Below are 21,709 nucleotides of genomic sequence, written 5' to 3' on the forward strand. Positions count from 1 at the left end.
GACAAGAAACGCGAAAAGACGACGAACGCGTCTTCGAATACCATCGCCACACCTTGGCTGCAACGCATCTTGTTACCGATTTCCGTCGAAACACGAAGCCGCGGGAAAGAACGACGGTCCGCTCTCTGCCCTGCTGTCGAACGTATCCTCGATCCTTCCGGCACGATGGTTCCCGTGAAACGAAAGTCGTGGTTAACAACAACAATTGGTCACTTCGGCAAAGCAACTTCGTTCTCGATTCTGTCCTTCCGAACCTGATCGAACCTCTGTGAACGCTGGCGAAAACCGTTTACGTTATCCTCGGTAAGCTCAACGAACGGTTGCTCTCTCTCTGCCGTGGTGTCACTGGACACTTACAAAATATCTTGCTAGTATTCTAACGACTATGCCTCACACACTTGATAGTGTCTTGGTAATCGAAGGCCTTCGCCTGGCACGTCGTCACCACATTTTCAGGATCCTTCGCTCCATAGTGCCGATGGAAACAGAAACTCGGTCCCGGAAGAAAGGCGAGGCTCTGCGCCGTAAAACCAAATCGTATGTGTGTTTCGCACCCCGACGTTTCCCAAAGACCTCCGGATCGGCGGGAGGGGTGGGTGACCCTACGGTGAAGGCCAAACCAGACACTATGCTTCCGCTATTCCAAGACCGACCGACCGACCAACTTCCGGCGCTGTCTCGCTGCCTCGGCGGCTCGCTTTCTCCAAAACGGTTCCGGCGTTTGTCCAGGTGCTAGACGATATCAGTGTCTCTCAAAGAGTAACAACCAGTAGAAATGGGCCATCCAATTGGCGATCGAGACTGCAGGTGTTGTTCGGGGATCTCTTATCAAACGTCTTATCAAACGGTGCCCGATAAAAACCGCCGTGAGACCGGCAGAGAGGAACGCGATCTTCGCCGGTGGATCCCGTCGGTTCGCGTGTGACGAGACTCGCTTCAACGATCGCTCGATGATACTCTCGTTTCGTGATCGATTGCGTGGGCGTCGAAACGCATCGGCCGCTCTTGTGGAGTCACTTCCTGCGCTGTGCTCCGCTTATGCTCGCGAACTCGCGCTGCCACCGCTGACCGACTTCGAGCAACTGAGATGGGAATCGGACAGGCGGATGTCTCTCGGATCCACGGGCCTTAAGAACGACGTCGGACAGCAAATTGCGCGACACTGGCGACGTTTAAAGTTTTCAGTCGAATGCTCCGGCGATGTCTTCTGTCTAAGAACGATCCGGGTATCTGATCCAATCGCGACCGCTTGTATTAAAAGGCTGACCAATAGTGTCTACGCTGGAGGGTCGACCCGACCGTCAATTGGAACCACTCAGCGCTGATGAGCAAAATGTGACTCGGTTTACCTCGTAGAATCGTCCTGTATACGGTCACGTACTGGATTCGGATTCTGATTAATACCTGACCCCCTCCAATTGGCTAACGGCAGTGTTATCGCAGTTCGATCGCACGAAAGTTTTTCCCGAATTCACGTTCCAGCACCGAGCCGATTCTCTCTCTGTCTCGGCCCGCCTAGATATCTCGACGGAGGAGGATGACGATGCTCGCGTCTCTCGATCGTAACGTAGCCGCGTCGCAACAGATGTCTGTTTGCCACGTGGATTAATTAATCGCGGAGATGTTATCCGCTGATACCGACGCGGTCGTTTTTCGCTGGGAGCGACGGGTTCGCACGCGCTCGCTCGCTCTCGAGAGCACGAACAACAGGAAGCTGCAGATTGCTCGGAGTGCCGACGAACCTTCGGCGTCGATCGACCGCTGTATCAGCCGTCTTTTCGTTGCTTTCTTCCAGGTTGCTGTTATCGCAGCCACGTGTCCGTCTGCCCGGGGACCAACTGTTGTAGGCTCTGTTGCTAGAGCGCCTCTTTGGCTTGCGCGTGTTTGATCAGAAATTCTAGCCCGCTTTGCGGTGGGATTACGCAACGCGACGAGAACGAACGGATTCTCTGATCCGTCGTGCGAGGAGCACGGTAGCGATCCCTTCGGAGATTCGTTAACTAATGTCGCCGTAGCAGAACCTGAAACAACAAAACCAATGTACGAACGGGCACACCGACTCGCGCCGGCGAAGGAACTTTCCACGGACGAGCTCCCACGCAACGTTCATTTATTCCAATCGTTTCGACAAATCAAGTTTCTTTACAGTCGTCGCAACAGGGTCACGGCTGCGCTGAACAAATTCGCGACGGTCGAATATGTTGTTATGCTGCAGCCCGATTGCCCCAGCGGGCATATCCGTGGCTCGCGAAGCAAATAAGCCACGCCTATTTAGGGCAATACACGCGAGGAGCGAGAGATTTTCCGGTGCTAGATTTTCACTCTAGATTTAGACTCTAGGCTGAACTTGAAGGGATATTCTTGTAGCTTCAATCGATCTGAGAGCATAAAAGCCACGCCCACATAGAATAGTCTATGCGTAGAGTTAGTACAAAATCGAGACTACACCTAGCTATGAGATGAGTACTTTCCTGAGAAAAGAACCAATGATCTATACAGAAGAAATCAGGATGTTTAAAGCTCGATTTTCAGGGTGTATGAAATGTAGGAACTAGTGCTCCAAGGCACTGATTCGAGAGCAACGAAACCACGCCCACTATGCACAGAGTGTAGATGCATTCGGCTGGCAGTACATCGGAGCGCCATCCATGCAGCCGGGCAATCAACGTTCGCTTTCGTTGTCCTCGCTTCCCGGCTCTCTACTCAACCATGGATCATGCATTCTCTGAGCGCGCACATCCGTTCCTCGACGGAGAGAGAGCCGGGCCAGAGCAACGGGCTTAGAGGTCTGAAGTTTCGTTGATTGAAGTTAATTCCGCAAGGTCATTATTATAGACGCACTACCCGTTCCAACGCAAATTAAACCGTCCGCAGCTTCTGCAGGAAAGATCGCAGACGCGGGAAGGATGGTCCGTCGTAGGACCTGCGCACGTGTGCATCGTTCCCGGCGAGATCAACGACCACGGTCCATGTAGAATCGTCTAGCGGCCTTGTTTCTCGTCATCGCGCGGAATGCGTGCACGCGACGCGTCGGATCAACGAGTTTATTCGCTTGCGCGACCGCCGTTCGATGGATCGAGGGTTCGACCGGCTCGGATCCCCGTTTTAGGCGGTCTCAGCACCGTACGGGACCCTTCGGCGTCGTCCCGATCATACATCATACGTCATACATTAAAACGAGCTCTCTAGTATTCTAGCCGGCGAAAGCGCACGCACGCGAACGGTTAACGAACCGCCTTGACCAATTAATCGTCGCTCGCGTGTTCGCTCTATCTTCGAGAATCTCGCGTCAGCCGGAAGCCGAACGGTCCCCGGGCTGTGACGGTTTTGCTCGCGGTCGTCTCAAGAGGTGAATCTGCGAGAATGGCGGTCTCAATTTCCCGCGTGCGCCGTGTCATTGTGTAAAGGCCTGCCGTAAAGTGTTAACTTGCCTCGTGCACGTGGAAACCGCCGCGGACCCGGACACATCTCCATTCCCGCAAATTATACCAAGACGCCAAGGTCGTTACGTATCTCTGTCCCGTAATGGACGAACGCACGTTCGCACCACGTGTAACATCTCCTGTCTCTGATTGAAATTATAAACCGGTCGTTACATCCACGTTACACCGGCGTAGATCACCGAGCCGTCGCCGCTATCGGCGACTCGATCAGCCGTGAAACGATGCAGCGAATCGCATCCGAACGGTGCCGCGACCGTTTCGTCATCGGACTTTTACAGAAATACGAAACGGTGTCCGCGGTGTCGCTGGAAAATGTTCATTAATCTCGTGGATGAGTCAGTCGACGTTCCTGCGCGCGATTTCTTGCGACGCCTGGCGACATTCCTCTTCCAGAATGCCGCTCCAAACTTGATACCGGTGATTCAACCCGGGCACGCTGTGCAGGACCGTTCTGGAGCCTAACACCCCCGTGGTCTCGTTGGCGATTCCGTAAAATATTCTGGAGACCCTGGAATGCACCAGCGCCATGGCGCAGAGGGGACAAGGCTCCTTCAGCAAGAAGATCCAGTAGCCCGTGCAGAGATACGGTCCACACTTTTCCAAATTCTTCTCCAAATCTTCGGAGTTTACTTTCGAATTGTTCTTCCTTCCAGGATGAATTACAATCGTCAGGGGTTCTTGCTTCGGCAGAGGTAAATCAGACAATGCTTCCGGAAAGCGTAGGGGTGCTTCTTCGACGTATTTCCTTTTGAGCCACTCCTCCCTTGCTGCGTAGTTCTCTGTGCCATTTTCATCAATGAGCTTCGGAGATCGATTAATGATATGCTCTGTCTTCCCGCCCAGTTCCCAAGCTCCGCCTCCTTGAAGTTTGGCAACAAGATCCACCGCCAACATAGCTGCGTGCCACATGGGATGCAGATCGATCCTCGACGCTGCTATCGCAAGGATCCTCCCATCTTCCGGATCGACGATCACCGCGCTGCCGTTGCAAATCTTGTTCCCCGCGGCTTCCAATCTGGCAGCTTTCACGGCAACGTCCATGTACCCTTCGATCAGATCCAAATGGTTCTCTGTAAATACCGATCCATCGATCAGTCTCTCCACGTTGGGATCCGGATGGAAGTTCAGCGGCCAGACCTTGGAGGCTCGAACCGCCTGAGCTTTGGTTCTCGCAGCTTTACTCGGCACCTTTATCGTTTGGAAATCGTCCTCCAACAAATCTGTATCGAATCCTTTCTCCCGCAACGTCGTCTTCAGCTCGTCTTGGGTCATACGGTGTCCCTCGGGGGATCCTGCGGGTCTCAGAGGCGCCAGGAGGAGCTTGTTGGAGGAGCAACGCTTCAGATGACCGAATCCCGGCAGAATCGCCGATATCTTCGGTATCGCGGTCGAAATGTCTTTCTTCTGCTTGAGGAGACCCACGTAGACGTCCTCCAGCAGCGGATCGTCGGTGAACTCCGAGCTTAAAATCGGCTTTGCTATCCAGCCTCTAGCCTTCTGTATTTTCTCCTCCTTGGAACGCTTTGCGGTCGCCATTTCCCCTGAAAAGACGGTGTCTTCACTTTACGTCGGACCTTCTCTCTTGCTTAGCTAGTCTTCGTCTTCACGGAGACTGCGGGACGCGACAGGTGTCATGGGGCATCGATCGAACGGACGGACCGTATCACGGTTCATCAATTGGGACCTGCGTTGTCCTGCACACGGTTGCGATCGTACGATCCTCGGTCGAAGATATTAAATGTCGATATCGCGTTGATTAGCTGCACGTCGGCTAGATACGCAGCCAAGATCGATACGGGCCGATTAACAATCACGGCGATAGCCCGTTAACGATCCGCAGGGGACGCTTTCTCGCAGAGTAATCACACTTAGGCGGAAGAATATCCGCGACGGACGCTTTGTGGGAGAGTCCGTTGCTCGTTGCGGTGCTCTTGGTACGGCTCGCAGGAGGAGAAGCGATTTTAAATTGCTGTCAAGTTGGGCCATGGTCGGATCGATTGTCGGAGTTAGGCGCAATTGTCCGACGTCGATCCGCGGACAGAAGGAGCATAAGGTTTTTGTTGCTATGCCGGTGGAGCCGTAATCGCTTTTCAATTAGAACCGAATCTGTTCTCTGCGTCGCGAACTATAGATGGCTGATACGTGGCCATAGTTTTAGCCAATTAAAAAATGCAACGAAGACAACAAAGACAGCAAGTAGCATGATCGCGATAAAGTCACCCCAAATCGAGTTACCAAGGGTTAAAACGAACGGTAGCCAGAGAAAGTTTGGCGTTAACTGCTTCGTTCGTTTTCTCGACTATTACGGAAAACACGAGCTCGCGAGAAGCGTGTGCTAATGATACGACCACGGGCCCATTATCTGATAACGAGATAACGCCTCGAGTTGGTTTATCGAAAATTTTCCGAAACTGAAAGTTCAAGGCCCTGTAGAACTATTCGACGGCCACGTTAGGGTATTGCGGAACCGAGGAGCGATCGATGCATTAAAATTCTATATAATTCGTGATGCGTAATGGAAAGACAGCGGCGCGTTCATTCGCAACGGAAATACGAACGACGATTGTTAGGAAATGAGTTCTTAAAGCGCATTAACCGGCGGGAGGGAAATATGCCACGGTCAGATGATCTGTGAATGGATAAATGAGTGGACAGGACAGATTAAATTATAAAACGTTCATAGGGTAATGGCGTACGGCGTTCACGAGGTTATTGTTGAAGCTGGTCATTAGACGGGCAATAATTTTATTATATCAACTAATCATCGAGATCTCTTAACAAGCCACTCGATACTCGAAAATAATCGATCTCGACTCCCCAATATCTTGATCTAACGAATTTTAAATCGAACACTAAATCTACAACATGTTTACCCGTGCGAAACATCACGATAAACGAAATTCTGCTCAAAAATATTTTTCCAAAATCGTCGCGAAAACAGCGACGCGACCGTGCGACGTTTGAATTTCCCGCGCCGTCGCATACGAGCAGATGGCGTCGGTCCATTCGCGTGAAGCGTGTTCCTTATATAATAGAAAAGGAACAACAAGCGGGTGCGAGTGACGCAGCATGCGTAAACGAAGACACCACAGGGGAACGTACTCGATGATTCTAACTCGACGCCTAATCGATCGGAATTGACGCTGAACCGTCGAACCGGCGAGAAAATCGAGTTTCCGATTATCTCGGGTCGGTCTGGTTTTTCAATGGGTCCGGTTCACGCGCCAATATGTCTTCCCCCCTGGCCTTGAAACAAGACGTGACACGCGTGTCCCGCATCTTGTCAACACAAAACAAAACGGAGCAGATCGCGGAACAGGTTCGACGCTGTTGAACGGCGTTCGGCCAAGGCGGTGACACGCGTGCACACGTGGTCGTCGGCCTGATTTTTCCGGAGCTACGTCCGTAACCATAACTTCTTACCTGCTGCTGTGAGAGAGAGCGTGAACGTTCGTTTCTGGTCTTGCTCGAGCCTGCCGTTTCCTCCCGGCAACGATAGACGATTAATAGACCTGTCCCAAAAAGCTGCAGCTCGCCGAATCCTCTGATTATCCTGGACACGGTCCACCGTCACACAAATCCCACCGTAACACACGTGAAAATATCCGCGGAGATCGACGTTTAGAGGAGGTCGACCTATCGAGATTGCGAGTTATCGACGCGCGCGCGCACCCTCTGCCGGCTATTCGGGAACTATTCGAACTGGAGGAGGGAGGACGGAGTCGAAGCCGCGGAGATTCTCTTGAAAATGAATTCTGGTGTAAGTGGTGATGAAGTAATTAAGACGAAGAATTGACGCTATCATTATCTGGCTGACCGAGAATATGTTCGGTAACTGTGTTCTGTAGAATCTGGTAAGTATAGTTCGTTTATCTTAAGAACATCGTTAACTTGCATCTCGGGCACCGGTTATAGAACTTTCAGTGTACATATTCGTATTCTTTAAATACTGCGTCAAATGAATTTGTAACGTTAAAAATAGTAAATTAATTGTTCTTTTAAAAGATTACCGTATCAGATCGAAAGTTTTAAGAAAAGTGAAGTGCACCGGACATTCGATTGAGTTCCCCGAGATCCTCCCCCTGGATGATAGTGTTACCAAAATGGAGTCTGGAGTGAGTAACAGATCAGCATTACTCCGAATTGAACATATGTTGAAGATATGTTATTAACACTGTCTGTAGTCGTGTCTGTAGTTCGCTATGGCACGGCGTAAGCAGCTTATGGTTTAATTCAGCCATGTGCTGTCTTAAATAACAATCTAAAATCCCACGACTTAGCTCCAGCAATTATATTAAGAACGTATAAATAACATTTGAGGTCGTTGAACGATGAGGTACAAGATTCGATTTAGGATAATTTGAGTTCTTAAAGTATCGAGGATTTATTTATTCGTGATATAATAAAATAATTTCGCAGCAACTATTTCCCGCCGTTTCAGCGGTGTGCTGCGAGATCTCGCTTCCGCCATTTTTGTTTCTCGCGCGCCCTGAGCGTCGAGAGTACGAATTAAAATTTCTTTAGGCGGATGAACAAATTATCTACAATAAATAGAGTTTGATATTGTTTCAAAACAAATTGTTGAAACAGAAACTAAAACTTAACTATATTCGGAAATAACACTTAGCTATCTTTAAAAATAGTACTTAGTTATTTCTGAGAATAAAACATAGCCATCTTTGGAAATAAATCTTAGATGTTTCTAAAAATAAAACTTAGCTATCTTTGGAAATAAAACTTGGCTATTTCTAAAAATAAAACTTCGCTCCGTTGCAGAATGAAACAGAAATCAGCGACGACAAATCTCGAGCGATGATGCTCGCTGCGAAAAAAAGAATTGAATAATCCATTCGAGGACTCAGTAATTAGCTTATAGTTGTCCCACATTGTGGACGATCGCGTTCACATTGAGATCGATGCTAGTACGTCGAAGCGAAACTTTTATGCTCCTGTTAGCCGTTATTACGATTAGTTAACGAGTCCAGAAGACGTCGGTTATGCGATCCATAGACGTCCAACGTAAGCGCAATGATGGAAGGGTGGGGGTAGGGATGATCGGCGTGCAGCGAGGTCATTGCTGCATATGATTATGATAAATCGCGATGTCGCCCGTGGGAAATGAAAGTCGTTTGCCTTGCGCAGGTGGAAAGCAAGGGAAAAACGGGGGGAAACCGCGAGTTTCGTGTTGTTAATTACGTAACGGTATAATTGATCGGTCGAACGACCCACATATTAGGAAACCGGTCCGAGTTCGTTGAATTCGATCGAATCGAGTCGCTTGGCCGGACCAAATGATCGATGACGATTGCGCCGCCACTTAGCGGGACCATTCAAGTGAAGTTCGCATAGGTCTCGAAGTACCTCAGGAATGTGATCGCTGCGTCGTACAAGTACTCCATTTGTTTCTAAAAAGAACGCAATTAAATACAAGCTGGTTCGATCGCGATATTAATAGCTGTATTTACCAGACTCTGGACGAAGCCATGATTGGATCGCCTAACCGAGCGAATGGCCAGGCAAACATCGCACTCGCGTTCCACTGCCATTCTCTCTAACAGTATACTTAAGGCTAGATAGAGCCCACAGCCAGTCGTAGCATCGCTGGAAACGCCTTTCGTGTAATATCTGACCAGATCGTGTTCGAGTTGACGGTGAAATACTTACTGGCAGAGGATGGCGGTGGGCCCGTTCCCTCTGGCAATTGTCTCTGTGGCTTGCCACATTGTCGTCAATGCAATCGTCGACGGTGGATCTTGATATCTGCCAGCTTTCCATTCCGTTGAAGTCACTATCGTCACTTCTTGCTCCGCAGCCGGCGTCTGCGACCGAAGAAAGATCAGAACGCTCAGCTTTTCGAGACCGGCTTAGCTACTTACCAACGTGTCGTCGACCAGAGTTAGCTTCTGCATCGAATAATAATTAGAGGCAATAGTTTTCTTCGTCTTGATGTTTATATACGGCACCGGCGTGAAGTCCGAGCTCGGAACGAGCGAACAACATGTCTGAAATATGATCTACGTGAGCGAATCGAAATCTTCGATGTTAAAATCGTAAAGGATTATTGTTGGAAATAATCTGACCGGATCTTCAGGATCAGGAGGTTGCAATGAAACTATCAATTCGATTTTATACTCCGCGACCATTCTCCAAAAATCACCAAGCGTCTCGGGCAATGGCAATTGCGTCGCTATGTACTGATTCCGCATTTTAACGCCGTCGACGTACACCGCGGATATATAATCGCTGTCCTCGTCAGTCACTGGGTACCTCTTCAAGTACACCCTGCCAATTTTCTCTGCAAACGAACCACCACTGTATCGTCAACGTATCATTAGGGGCGGTAATCCGGTTAGAAATCGTTCTGCACCTGAAGCTAATTCCGGGAATCTGTTCTTGGCGAGATTGCGTTCGGACAGGGATATTTCGCTGGCGGCGGGTCTGAGAGCTTCGTCTTGCCAGATTGCCTTTTCTAGACTGCAAATCAGCTTTTGCTTTAGGTCAGCAATAAGTTTCTTAGATTTCAACAATTTTTGTACGAGTACAAAAATTACAATGCGATTGAATTACAAATGAAGTTTGACTATTTATAATGAACGTAGGGATTGATACCTCTTCTGCTGAATGACCAACCCTTTCTTCAGCTCTTCGATCTTCATGGGCAAGGCCTGGTCACAGGGCAGAGACGTAGAAATCGAGAGCAGGCACTCGAGCAGGGTCAAATGAGCCAGCAAGTATTGTTGCTTCGTGTCCACCATGTTTGCCCTTTGGCTCCTGAGAGCCACAGTCTCAGCAAACACATCGACCACCTGAAAATCCAATTTGCTGTAATATTATTATATTCGAGTCTATTTTTCGAGCATCGTTTACCCCCTCTGCGGCAGCTCTTCGCAGGCATATGTCGCAGAGGATTATGGTTCCAGTTCTGCCTACTCCTGCGCTGCAGTGGATCACAGCTGGACCATTTCCGGGTGACGTTGCCAACAGTTTCTTCATGTATGTTACCACCGAGTGCGTGGACAGTGGCACTCCATGATCAGGCCATGCAGTATAGTGCAGATGTTCGATCTGGTTAAGAAGTTATTTACGACCCATTAGAAGGCAGTGGTATTAACTATTCTCGAATTGTAGAACATCTTAGGGATTCATTACCTTTCGAGTCTCCTGTCCTTTAGTCAGGTGCAACATGCGGAACGTATAATCGGCGTAAACGGTGTGTTTGGCATTGAACACGACCAGGTCCCCGTACTTCTTCTTCTTCCCGATTTCCGGCCAGTATTGCTCGCACTTCGTCTACAAAATTCAATTGATTTGCTTGTCGGTTCCGTAGAGCGTAAACAATCGTTTGACAGAGACACGAACCTTGTCAGACTCGATCACATTCGTGAGCATGCAAATGATCAGGCTCTCCTCTTGCCAGATCATCCGCCAGAAATCGTTCACCGTAATCGGCTTCGGCCCCTGAGTCGCTATGTAACAATTCTCCTTCTTGTACCCATTGATGTAATTCGCGTTGATGTAATCCGAGTACGGATCGCCCGGCAGTTTCTCCAAAACGACTCTGTTCTCATCGTCTGGAATTCGCAAACGACTTGTCAAAGATCCGTCAGATTTAAAATCAATCGGAGGAGGATCGAGCAGGTTGCTACGCACAGGCGATGAGGTTGCTGTATCGATTCTTCGGCTTGTTCTGCGGCAGCTTGCCGTAGTCCCACGGTTTGGTCTGGCCCCTGGGCAACGGCTTCCGAAAAAAAGAGCAACTCAGTCAAAGCAATCTGCAACATAACCTGAAAAGGCTTACGTTGTACTGATTGTCCAAGAGGCCCGACTCGATGGCTTGCTTCACGTAATCCTCGAAGTCCTTCACTTTCACCAGGGAGCTGCTATTATTTTCCTTCTGATTAGAGACTCCGGAGGTAACGAGCACCACAGAGTCCCCGTACACGGAGGTGAGGCGAGTCGGGCTCGGTTCGGCAGGCGTGACAAGCGTGGTGGTTACAATCTTGTCGGATTCATGCGGTTTCTCCTCCTTCTCGAGGCTCGTCGCATTGCTAGCCAGGCACATCTCATCTTGCTCGACCACCTTCTTCAATAATTTCTTCTGCTTTCTGCGCAAGAAATTCCAAAGTACAGGAACGAGATCCATATCTGCGAGACTATGCCACGAAGCACAGCTTTACCTTCGATAGAGATAGAGACCGGCGATTATGAAGATAAGACTGACGAGGACTGGGATAAGCCAGGCCACGTCGAATCCCTTCGAGACCTCGCCCACTTGTACATCTAGCTCTTTCGCGATTATAACTTCGTCGTTTTCGTACGTGGGGTCCAGGGAAACCGCTATCACGTAAGACTGCCGTTGGTGCAGCGAGCAGTTGATCGCATCGTCGCGATACTTCGTGCCACCGACCGTGAACGGTTGTTTCCCAGCGAATTCGTGCGACTGTTTAAAAGAGAACATCGCTACAGTAAAATCATTCAAATTGTTTCTCAGCCAGGTGATAGGATTATTCGACCATCGATAGCAAGTTCTATACTTACGGGAAACGTGGCGGCCCACCACGCTGTGTCATAGCAATTGATGCGTGCCTTTTTGCAGAGGACGCGAGCAGCGTTCTCGTTATCGTTACAAATTCGCGAGCCTTTAACGACCACGTTTATCACACTGTTCGTCGTGTCGTTCAAAATCGTAGGGATTTGCAACAGTACCGTCGAAGTCTTGTTATGGACTTCTACAGTCGGCTCACTCGCGAACTCAATTGCCGAAGAAGTTTTCACACGATCGCTTATCTTAAAGCTCTTTGTACCACGAATCGTCTCAGCTACGATGTCGATGTTATAGAGAGACGACGGCATTAGGTGCAGTAGATGATCGTACCGAATTCGGTACTCGTCCACTCGATGTATGCTTTGGAAGCTGGCCTCCTGTGCGCTCGTTCGGAGGTTCGTCGATAATCGTTCTATACTTAGGATGAACTGCCGAAGGCGATGACCTGTCAACCACGGGTGGGTCCAGTTCACGAGCACAACTCCTTGAGGGAGAGCCTGGACTCCGTGGAATTCAGGTACGGTAGGCAGGTTTTCAAGGTCGTGCGTCTTGGGAGTTATTGCGTTGCTTTCCTCCGTAACGTTCTCGTTCACGGCTGACACCTTTAAATATCTCTATAAAATTCGCGACCGGGCACGTGTTAATCTTAGAATAGAAAGATATATGTCTAGGTCGATGTATGTAAAGGGCGATGTGACAGGACGATGTTACCGGAAGATCAGAGAGACTCACCCGAATTTGGCCTTGGGGTATGGACATGTTGATCATCGTACAGATAAAGTGAGGCCACAGAGCGCAACGGGCTGTTGGCTTTATTATACTTTCGCCACCGGCGAACTTTACAATGTAATGCTGCAACTTCCCGTTGAGGGGTGGCTCGGGCTCTTTCCATCGTAGGTTGTACTGAGTACAAGGTGGGTAGTCATCGTTTAATTCGTTGATCTCGTATACTTCCAGGTCCCGCACCGGTGGTGGAGCTATTCAAAAAATGATCCTATTATTGGATTATCGAAACATGTTATCTGCCAGTACCTTTCGCTGGCGTGGTGAAGCTTTTCTTCCGATAGGCATCTTGGTTGTGCCGGGAGTTTTTCTTTCGGATCACGTAGATCTTCGCTTCGTACTCCTCCGCGCCGTGAAGTTTCTTAGACAAATCGAGCGTCGAGATTTGATGGGCAATGTTTTCCGTGGTGGTCCAGTTCGCCACTGCTTCGCTTACGCCGTTGATGATCACTCTGGTCGCCAAATTGCCGGTGATCGTGGTGCAATCTTCCGGCCGCTTCCACTTCAGCACAAATCCATCCATTTGGACGTCGTCGTATAATTCGGTCGGATTCTCTGGATCGATAATGCATCGATTACTCAATGATTAGGTTGTCTAATTTACTAGTGGGTTACCAGCTTCATTGGTTTTGAACGTATGCTCCTCCTCGTGGCCGCAGAACAAGGTGCAGGCTGAGATTTTTGCAACGTGCTCAGCATACGGCGGCAAATCGTAGACTTCTATAGTCTCTTCGCGGGGAAACAGTGTCCGGTTTTTCGTCGGAGGCGTTTTGTCCCGCTTGTTGCAGCCCATATATTTGACGGTCTGAAAATTGCGGTTTAATTAGGAACACAGTCGGTTCTTTCCGAGCAATTTTCATTACCTCCAGATCGACTCTGTAATTCCTCAGAACCCCGTTCAAAGTCCGAGGAGGATCCCAAGATAAAATGACACTGTTCGGATTCGCTTTGCTCTTGATGTTCCTCACTTCTGATGGCGCTGTCGATACGAACAATAGTGTCAACCAACTCGTTAATTAAGCGTCTGTTTCTATTTACCTGCTTCGAGAGTTTTCACTTCTTGCGAAAAGTACTCGATTCTTTCCTTGTCTTCTCTGAAGATCGTGATCTGGTAACTGGTGTATGGCTTCAGATCTTGAAATTCGTGCGGCAGGTCCTTGAGAGATTCGTCGTAGATTTTGTCACCTGTCTCGCTGTCCTTCAGCGTGAAATTGTACCAGCTGGACGGACAGGAGAAGTTCGTCGTAAGTCCTTCCCAATTCAGTGTCAAGCTCGTGTTCTTCGATTCCACTTCGAAGCTTTTGCTCTCTGAAATATCGGTCTCGCGTTGACATCGAGCAATCGTGATAAAATTCGCGGTTTAGTAATGGCTTACGGTTGCAGGGGGTCGTGAAGTCCTTCCATTCGCCGAGAATAGTTGAAAAGTCTTTCGGCCACAAATTGCACCGAATACGGTACGACAAACCAGCATGCAAAGCTCCGCTGTTCCCGGTCAAATTGGTGCCGTTGTTCGATATCTGATTGTCCACGTGGATGTTCTGATCGACGTTACCTTTCTCCTAGCGAACGCAGAAAAATTATTCGTATAAATTTTTCGGTTCGGTTAATCAAGGTTGCGCTCCTCTTACCTCTAATTGAAACGAATAAGCGATTTTCACCATTTGATACTCCTCCTTCAGCGGTATACTAACGCGAATTGTCGTGCTGTCGAGGAAAAGGATCGTCGGCGGTGGAAGCGGATCGATACCTGCGAAGAACGAGTCATTTATTATTTTTTTATTTTTAATTCCTCGGTAACCCGTGTCTGTTAATTCTCCTTATTACCCAGTTGACATAACGGCGGAATTTTGTATCCCATGGAATAGTCACAGCCTTCCGAGCACTTCCCAGTTCGAATATCGCAGGTGCCCTCGCACAAGCCGCAAGTATGTCTGCAATTGTGTCCGTAGTGGTTCTCGTCGCAAGCTGCAAAACAAAACCTGTTAATTAAACTAGAACAGTGATTTTCGTGTGGTCGGTGCAGAAATAATTGCAGTTCTCATTCTAAAATTGTTACTTTTGTCGCAACGAGATCCAACGATTCCTCGTGAACAAGCGCATCCCTCTTCCGTGCAGATGATGGCGTCTTTGCAATGCTCTTTGAGCTCTAAGTCATCGATGCAGCTGATGGAACAGTAAGGACCCACTTTGTCATTTGGGCAGTTTGGGTCATCTATTCAAAAAGTAGAATTTGAATGGGCGATGCTATCTGTGGTTTCGATTAACTATTACCGAAATCCAAGTCGGCATTGACGGGATCCAAAGTGGATAAGATGTTGTGCTCTTTGTAAAAGAGTCTCTCACAGGAGACGTTCTGCCAATGATAAGGATCCTTAATAGACGATTCCCCGAATATGGTTGAAATTCGTACGGAACCTATACAAACATCCTCATCAATTTCAACTACGTTGCGAAACAGCCGCCGCAGAAATTTTAACTTTCGTCGGCCGAAAGAATTTATAAATGTGTTCGAAAGGTGTGTCGTAGGTTCTCCCCTTCAACCTGTGCCCCCTTAAAACTAATCTTCGCACCTGCTGGTGGACACGAGCGAACATTTGCTACTGCCCACAACGGATCCTGCGATTTCTGTTCGAGCTCGGAGACCATTTCCAGTTTGACCGCCGAGTACTTGGTGGACAGCGTTTTGTTGAACCTCGCGTACTGCCACGTGGGAAGACCGTGAACACTAGCATTTCCCGTGACGAAACCTAATTTCTGCCGGACCGTTCCCGTAGAAGTATCTATCAGTGACAAGTACAGCCGGCAGTCTGCGCACAACCCGACTGCCATTTCCACGCAGAAGTTGCCAGCGGTTACAGACAGCTCGGGGCTAACAAGTTTTGCGTTGTTCACAGTCGTGCGAAGAAAGTTGTCTGAAATAGACCTACACAGTGAGACGGATTCCTTCACTGTTGTAGTCGCAATGAAAGGAACACGATTTTTATCGACAGATCATGAAAGCTCACAAGTGTGAAATCGAATCAACGTCGCCGGCACGCTCCAGAAGAATAAAGTGAAACTGGTATCCTTTGCGTCCGGCTCAGCTTCGGTGTCTTCGTACGTCAGAATCCTCTTCTCGCTGTCGTAAACCGTAATGTTTTTCGTGCTCTGGTCCCAAGTCACGACGAACGTCTTCCACTCGACCGGGGAGAGCGGTACGTGCTGTTTCACAGATGACAATTCGCGATTAGGGACACAGAGGTCGAGGTGTTGTTCTAGGATCGAATTAGTCGACGAAATTACCGAATGATTTGCTCTTAACACATTGCAGTTAGCATCGCTCGAATATTCCGGCGGCTGTGGCATGCCTTTGCTGCATTTTCGTATCGCGGACCTGTCGTAAAAAGTCGGGACTTAGCGTTATTCGAAGACACTTCTCGGAGGTTTTACGATGAATATTTCCCCAAGGTTTCAAGCTGCGACAAACGCTTGCCCGAACGTTGGAGAAATATGATACAGTGAAGATGTAACACTGACATTTCGTTCTTCCATCCACCAATGATTATCCAGTAGCAACTATTCTTCTCATATCGAGTGCCATTACAGAACAGTATGTAGGCATCCTTCGGTCCCCTAACGGAGATCGGTAACGCTTCCTTACTATTCATCGTGCGAATCTTAATGTAACCGGACCTATCTGCCGCCTTGTGGTCTTGGAATCCTACGAAACGTAAACATTGAATCTTTCGCTCGCATTCGTCGATCTGTTAAATCGAACCTTCCCATCGAGAATCGAACACCGGCCCCATGTGCGTTTCTATGCTGTGTGTCAGATTCCAATCCGAGAGGGTCCAAGACTTGGTGCAATCTCTTAGGGTGTCCAATTTGCAGTCCACGAAATTCGTTTCTGGTGGCTCGTTCGGATTTTTGAAAGCTGGAATTTGTGTATACAGTAGAACTCCATTTATATGAACCTGTCGGGAGACAAGATAGTTCACGTAATCAAGTGGTGTGAATAATTGGAGTCCACTTGTTTTCCACCACTATGATTTTTCGTTCATTTCATAGGCATTCGCGTTCGCATAAGGGGATTTAGTTCAGAAGCAAATAGGCTTACACTGTGCTTTGCCCACGAAAATTGTAAAGCACAGTGCAGTGATGAACGAAATGAAAGTAGAACTCTCGTTTGAACGCATTGCTCTAATATAAATTAGGAAAACTAAGGAAGCCTTAGCTATCTCCATTGCTAGGCCGCGGATCTTATGCATTTCTAGTAAGAACGGCCGGGTCAAGTACAAAACCGTGAGGACATGAATTTTGAGGATCTGTTTATATTTCGTGTTACTTCTTGAAGCGGCTACAAGAGGATAGGCATTTTTTGCAGACTTTTCTTGCGATTAATTTCGACAATATCACGATTGCATAAACATCCGCAGACTGCTCATCGCAATTCCCATGGACAGAGCGCGCGTCGGCGTTCGCAAAGGAGGTTGACCATTGGTCGAGCTTACCATTGTCGATGTATTCATAATATGTAGTCACAGACAAATTACGGTTCCATGTCAGAGCCGCGCCGTCGTCGTCCGAAACACAGATTAATCTTCTAGTATTCGACTGCCGACGTATATCAAATTCATCCCCTCTGAGGACGGTCAATTTTCCAGAAACAACATAGAACTGCACCGCGAGAAGCAGCACCTCTACCGCGCTCATTGTCCGATCGAAAAGAACAATCGTGTTCCACTATCACCCAGAACGAACGACACGGTTTATCCTTGCGCGATGCTAAATCTTTCTAATCGCAAACAGTTGGATATTTCGTTGCGCCTCATACCGCGTAAAACGAAATTCTGCCAAAGGAACTGGACTTCCCACAAATGTGCGATAAGCGGCGTATCCGGTAGGCTGCGGACAATGCGACGCATAGTGTTTCATTCCGTAGGACAGAAGCGAAGAATACGATGCGCGTGATCTAAAATGTCTTGACTATTTGAACGCGGTTTGCGAAAGCGTCCACAGTTTTTGCAGAGTGTACCAATTTCTGGTCGAAACTGCAACTTGAATTTCAATGCGAGAAATCGATGCGTTTCTTCGATCGCCTGCCGTAAATCCGGGAGAACGGTTCACTGAATCGGACACAGTCTTCGCGGTGTTTGTTTTAATTGCCATTGAACAAATCGGTACAAAATACAGAGAGCCCAGGTACATACATAATGAGCATCGCCACTAAACGTTACACGTATATATAATCTACAAATTTATTTGGCTTCGTTGTATAATCGCATATAGACGCTTCTCTATCGCATAGACAGCATATTTTCCAGACTAGGATCTTCTTGCTTGATCAACGCTCGCGGTACCCTTTCTAAATCAGCCAAACTCAAAAAAGTACAGTCTCGATGGAAACTTCGTTTCAAACGGAGACACCGCTCTGCATTCGCAGCAGTTACATGGCACCGCGAGGTTTAATAGTACATCAGCGTTTCGAATACAAAGATCATCGGGTAGCTCAAAACTTAAGATTACAAAGTCAAGGCGACAGACGGGGGATCCAGGAATGCACCCTCCTGTGGCGTCCAAGGTTACATCTGGGCGCCAGAAGCGCGAGCAGTGCTAGCCCGGCTCCCAATAAAGAGACTCCGCAAAGTGCTCCAGCTGTGACATCGTGCAGAGGAGTGCCAGCTTTGGGAGCCTTGGCAGCAAGCAGTAGAAGTCCCGCGCAGCTCAGCGCCGAGAGTCCTGCGAGTCCTAGTCCGGTCCAGGTTTTTCTCAGGGATCTGCAAGCTCCTGCCAAAGTGCAGCAAGCTCCGCAGCCGGCCGCGCTGTCGTAATAGTACCTGAGGATCGGCATCGGATTAGACGCTGGCTGATCCGGTTTTATATATCATACGAACCTTCTGCCTTGCGTCCAGGATAAATATAGCGCCAGACCGCAAGTCAGGATGCCGACCAGCACCAATAGAAGCGGCGCGTTTCTCCTATCGTTTTTCTCCAAACCGCTGGCCAAGGTTGTGTTGGCGTCACTGTGCGGCGGCGACAACGGCGGGACCTGCGGAATCGCGTAGCGTGATTAGATCATCGCCGCGTCTTCCTCCGGTTGCGCCATCCAAGTTGCGTTAACCCCGAATGATTCAGTGCTCCGAGCTAGCTGGATATCTTGTTTGCTGGAAGGGAAGTGCTAATGCTGCTTCTCCGCAAACAAGTCTTCCAAATGCTCCGGTAGCATAGCCTACTGATTTTAGGTCATGAACGATTGCTCTCATCTACTGTAGCACGATGCATCGGAAAGGGTAATCTATGGAGTGGATTGTTCAACCAAACGACGTCTCTAGTTGAGACCTCAGGTCACGAGGAGTTTGATACATCGACGTATCAGAGATGATAGCAAACGTCACCTTTAATTCAGACTTTAGATTGCAGTCCCCTACTGTGATGTATCATCATGGAGTGTATTCACGCGACACGTGACATCGCTAACCGAGCAAGTAAAGCTAGCTCCCTTACCACGGCGGTTCTAGCGATGAACGCGCTCTCCACGCTTTGATAGCCGCTCCTCTTCTGTCCTGCGGGTATCACCTGATATCTCGGCGAACCGGACACCATGGGCACAGACTCGGGGCCGCTTTCCACGTAGCCGTACCGAGGCGGTGGATCGCCGTGACCCATCGACGCAAGGTCGACCGGGGCCGTGCCGACGTATCGCAGTCTCCCACAATTGCTGGCTGGACAGAGGTCCTGTCTCGAGGTGTTCTCTAGCAGCGGTAGACATCTTCGAGCCGAGGATTCTTTGTTGGGGGTTGAGGTCTGAGGCCCCGAGGTTGAGTACGTTCTGTTCTGCGGCGTTCCTTGTGGCGTTGATCGACTGGGGCTGAATGTACGACCTGAAAATCGAAGGTTGTAGAGGAATTGTAAGATGATTCAGCCATTCCGTCATACAATCGTTCGTTGATTATATAACGTAGGATTTGATTAGAGAGAACTTCTGCTGAACGTTTGTAAATCCCACCTGAATCTCAAGTGCAATTTTCTCTGTCTAAAACAATTCAGAGAACGTTTTGAATCGGGATAAAGGAAGTTAAAAAATTTTAACATTGAAAGTTTTTCTAGTTTCCCGGTAAAAATAGGAATTTCGAACCCTCTAAACTACCCTAAGACACATACCGGTTGGCGAGCCACCTGGAGTCACCGCCCTCCTTTGTGGTGTTCCGGTTTGACTGAAGGACTGCTGCCTTCTCGGAGAGAAAGTTCTCTCTTCCGATCTAGATCTCGGCTTCCTGGGAGTAGTCAGAATCTCGTGGAGCTTCTGGGTAGCTAAATTGTTCCTCGGCGAGATTTCGTGCGGGTTCCTATCGGGCAACGCCGGCGCGTCCTCCTCTTGCAGAGGTACTCTGCAGTAACGACCTAGTAACACGTAAAACCCGTTAAATCGAAATTCTCGTTGGCCGGCGTTAACGAGCGTCTCCCGTTTTATCGCTAAATCAGCCTCACCCTGCGGCGTGTTGATGTGTCGGCGAACAGGCGAGCCGTGCTTCGCCCAGGCGGCGTCCTCGTCCTGGAACTCTTGGTCACCCGGTACAGCGGCGTACCTTCCGGCGTTGTTCCGGCAGACTTGCATCTGCGTCTCCCTGGCATCGTCTTGGTTGGCCGCCGTTGCGGAACGCTGTTGCACCTGCTGGTGTGGAATGAAGTCGTACCTGGAGGAGCCCCTCCTCTGCAACGGGGCCCTCTGCCCCTCGGGTATGTACTCGTACCTCGAGGTTTGATTGTAGACCGGGTGATGCTCCTCCACCGGAACGCTGGCATATCTGCGGTGCGTTGCGTGGCTCCTGTCCTCCTCCAGATAGCAATACCGCTCCCGGATCCCGCAGTTTTCGATCCTGCTAGGCTCCGCCGGCCCCTGGAACGCGGGGTTGCTCTGACCTTGCAACTGCAACGGCGGTGGCGGCGGCGGCAGTTCCTCCACGCTTTGGAACTGCGGCGGGGGCGGCAAGTCGGTCTGATCCTCGGGGATGTACTCGGATTGCCGGCAAAACGAGGGGTTGGTGTAGCAGTGGACCGGGGCAGGATCCGACGCCTGAGCCATCATGGTTTATTGGTTCGTATCGCCTCTCGCGAGCGACTCGCGTCCGGCTTGATTAATGCCTTTCGAACGAGGCGTTTTTGCTCCGCTTGGCAGCCACGAGGCAGCGGCCTGATAGCACGCGTGCGGCCCCGCACAAGTAAATGGATGATTCTCTATTAAGACACACGAGCGGCCAACATTCGCGGCTAGCTCCAGCGTCGCGGTCGTTTAAGCGCGGCTTCGACGAGTCCCGATCGTCACGTACAGGCTGCTGACGTAGATGCGGGGCGACGACTGCTCCGTGGAGGCCACGGCCGGCTGCAAACTTTCCGGATGCGAAATCTCCGCTGCTTCGAACCGAAGGGGTACCGAGCGAACGTCCAGAAAGCAGTCCCGGATCTGCTTGCACATTTTCAAACTATCCTTCGCACATTTACACACGGCACATCCTCCGGCTACTGTCTTCCGTGTGCGGCTCGAGAAATTCCTCCTCCGGAAAACTTGCGAGACGCGGCTCTTCTTAATGAGGATGTCGAAGATATTCCTCGAAACGTTCACGAGAGTCCGTGGGGGCAGAGTCCAATGCTCTCTCCAATTGCGCTCGATCCGTGCTGCACGGACGCCTGCAACAAACTGCCACATGAGTTCCCTTAAGAGCAGATGCACGAAGGGCGTTTCTCCATGCGTTTCGAGGCCGGCATTGTGTGCGTCCGTGTGCCATACTACCTGAAGGATTGTCAGGGGGTTCGCATAATACGGGCCCGCTGTCCCACCGTCGGGTGGGGGCTCTCTCGGTTTTATACCGCGTACCCTCCAACGTTTTCTATGGCTACGATGCCCTAAGATGTCGTGGAATTTACGTGACCGCGCTTGCAGCACCCTTCGACGTCATTTAAA

General features: G+C 49.5%; 3 protein-coding genes across 4 annotated transcripts; all 3 read right to left on the reverse strand.

The window, feature by feature from the left end:
* Positions 1-69: 69 nt before the first annotated feature.
* LOC144467854 (putative inactive tRNA-specific adenosine deaminase-like protein 3) lies at positions 70-7,067 on the reverse strand. 2 transcript variants are annotated; one of them, XR_013493729.1, is made up of 2 exons: positions 6,867-7,067; positions 70-2,021 (listed from the first exon to the last, which is right to left on the reverse strand). XR_013493729.1 is itself a non-coding variant. In XM_078176832.1 (2 exons), the coding sequence occupies exon 2, from the start codon at positions 4,977-4,979 to the stop codon at positions 3,780-3,782; it is 1,200 nt and encodes a 399-aa protein (XP_078032958.1). In that variant the 5' UTR covers positions 4,980-4,984; positions 6,867-7,067; the 3' UTR covers positions 2,043-3,779. The 2 variants fall into 2 exon arrangements, 1 of the variants encoding a protein (XP_078032958.1); XM_078176832.1 differs by lacking the exon at positions 70-2,021 and adding an exon at positions 2,043-4,984.
* Positions 7,068-7,802: 735 nt separating this feature from the next.
* LOC144467943 (uncharacterized) lies at positions 7,803-17,463 on the reverse strand. Its single transcript, XM_078176970.1, has 30 exons — positions 17,262-17,463; positions 16,529-16,684; positions 16,288-16,471; positions 16,054-16,144; positions 15,777-15,972; positions 15,342-15,683; positions 15,043-15,186; positions 14,828-14,983; positions 14,596-14,736; positions 14,400-14,518; positions 14,147-14,330; positions 13,810-14,079; positions 13,635-13,750; positions 13,387-13,576; positions 13,021-13,326; positions 12,721-12,965; positions 11,982-12,602; positions 11,621-11,883; positions 11,242-11,548; positions 11,094-11,181; positions 10,803-11,014; positions 10,593-10,733; positions 10,311-10,508; positions 10,053-10,249; positions 9,811-9,917; positions 9,524-9,738; positions 9,320-9,445; positions 9,108-9,262; positions 8,909-9,044; positions 7,803-8,848 (listed from the first exon to the last, which is right to left on the reverse strand). The coding sequence occupies exons 1-30, from the start codon at positions 17,461-17,463 to the stop codon at positions 8,774-8,776; spliced, it is 5,883 nt and encodes a 1,960-aa protein (XP_078033096.1). The 3' UTR covers positions 7,803-8,773.
* A 430-nt stretch (positions 17,464-17,893) lies between these two features.
* On the reverse strand, positions 17,894-20,841 carry LOC144479063 (uncharacterized). Its single transcript, XM_078197560.1, has 5 exons — positions 20,239-20,841; positions 19,912-20,151; positions 19,255-19,631; positions 18,645-18,799; positions 17,894-18,587 (listed from the first exon to the last, which is right to left on the reverse strand). Exons 1-5 carry the CDS (start codon positions 20,834-20,836, stop codon positions 18,281-18,283), a joined length of 1,677 nt encoding a protein of 558 aa, XP_078053686.1. The 5' UTR covers positions 20,837-20,841; the 3' UTR covers positions 17,894-18,280.
* Positions 20,842-21,709: the final 868 nt, after the last annotated feature.

Source organism: Augochlora pura, chromosome 3, assembly GCF_028453695.1.
Source record: "Augochlora pura isolate Apur16 chromosome 3, APUR_v2.2.1, whole genome shotgun sequence".
In the NCBI taxonomy this organism is placed as follows: Eukaryota; Metazoa; Arthropoda; class Insecta; order Hymenoptera; family Halictidae; genus Augochlora; species Augochlora pura.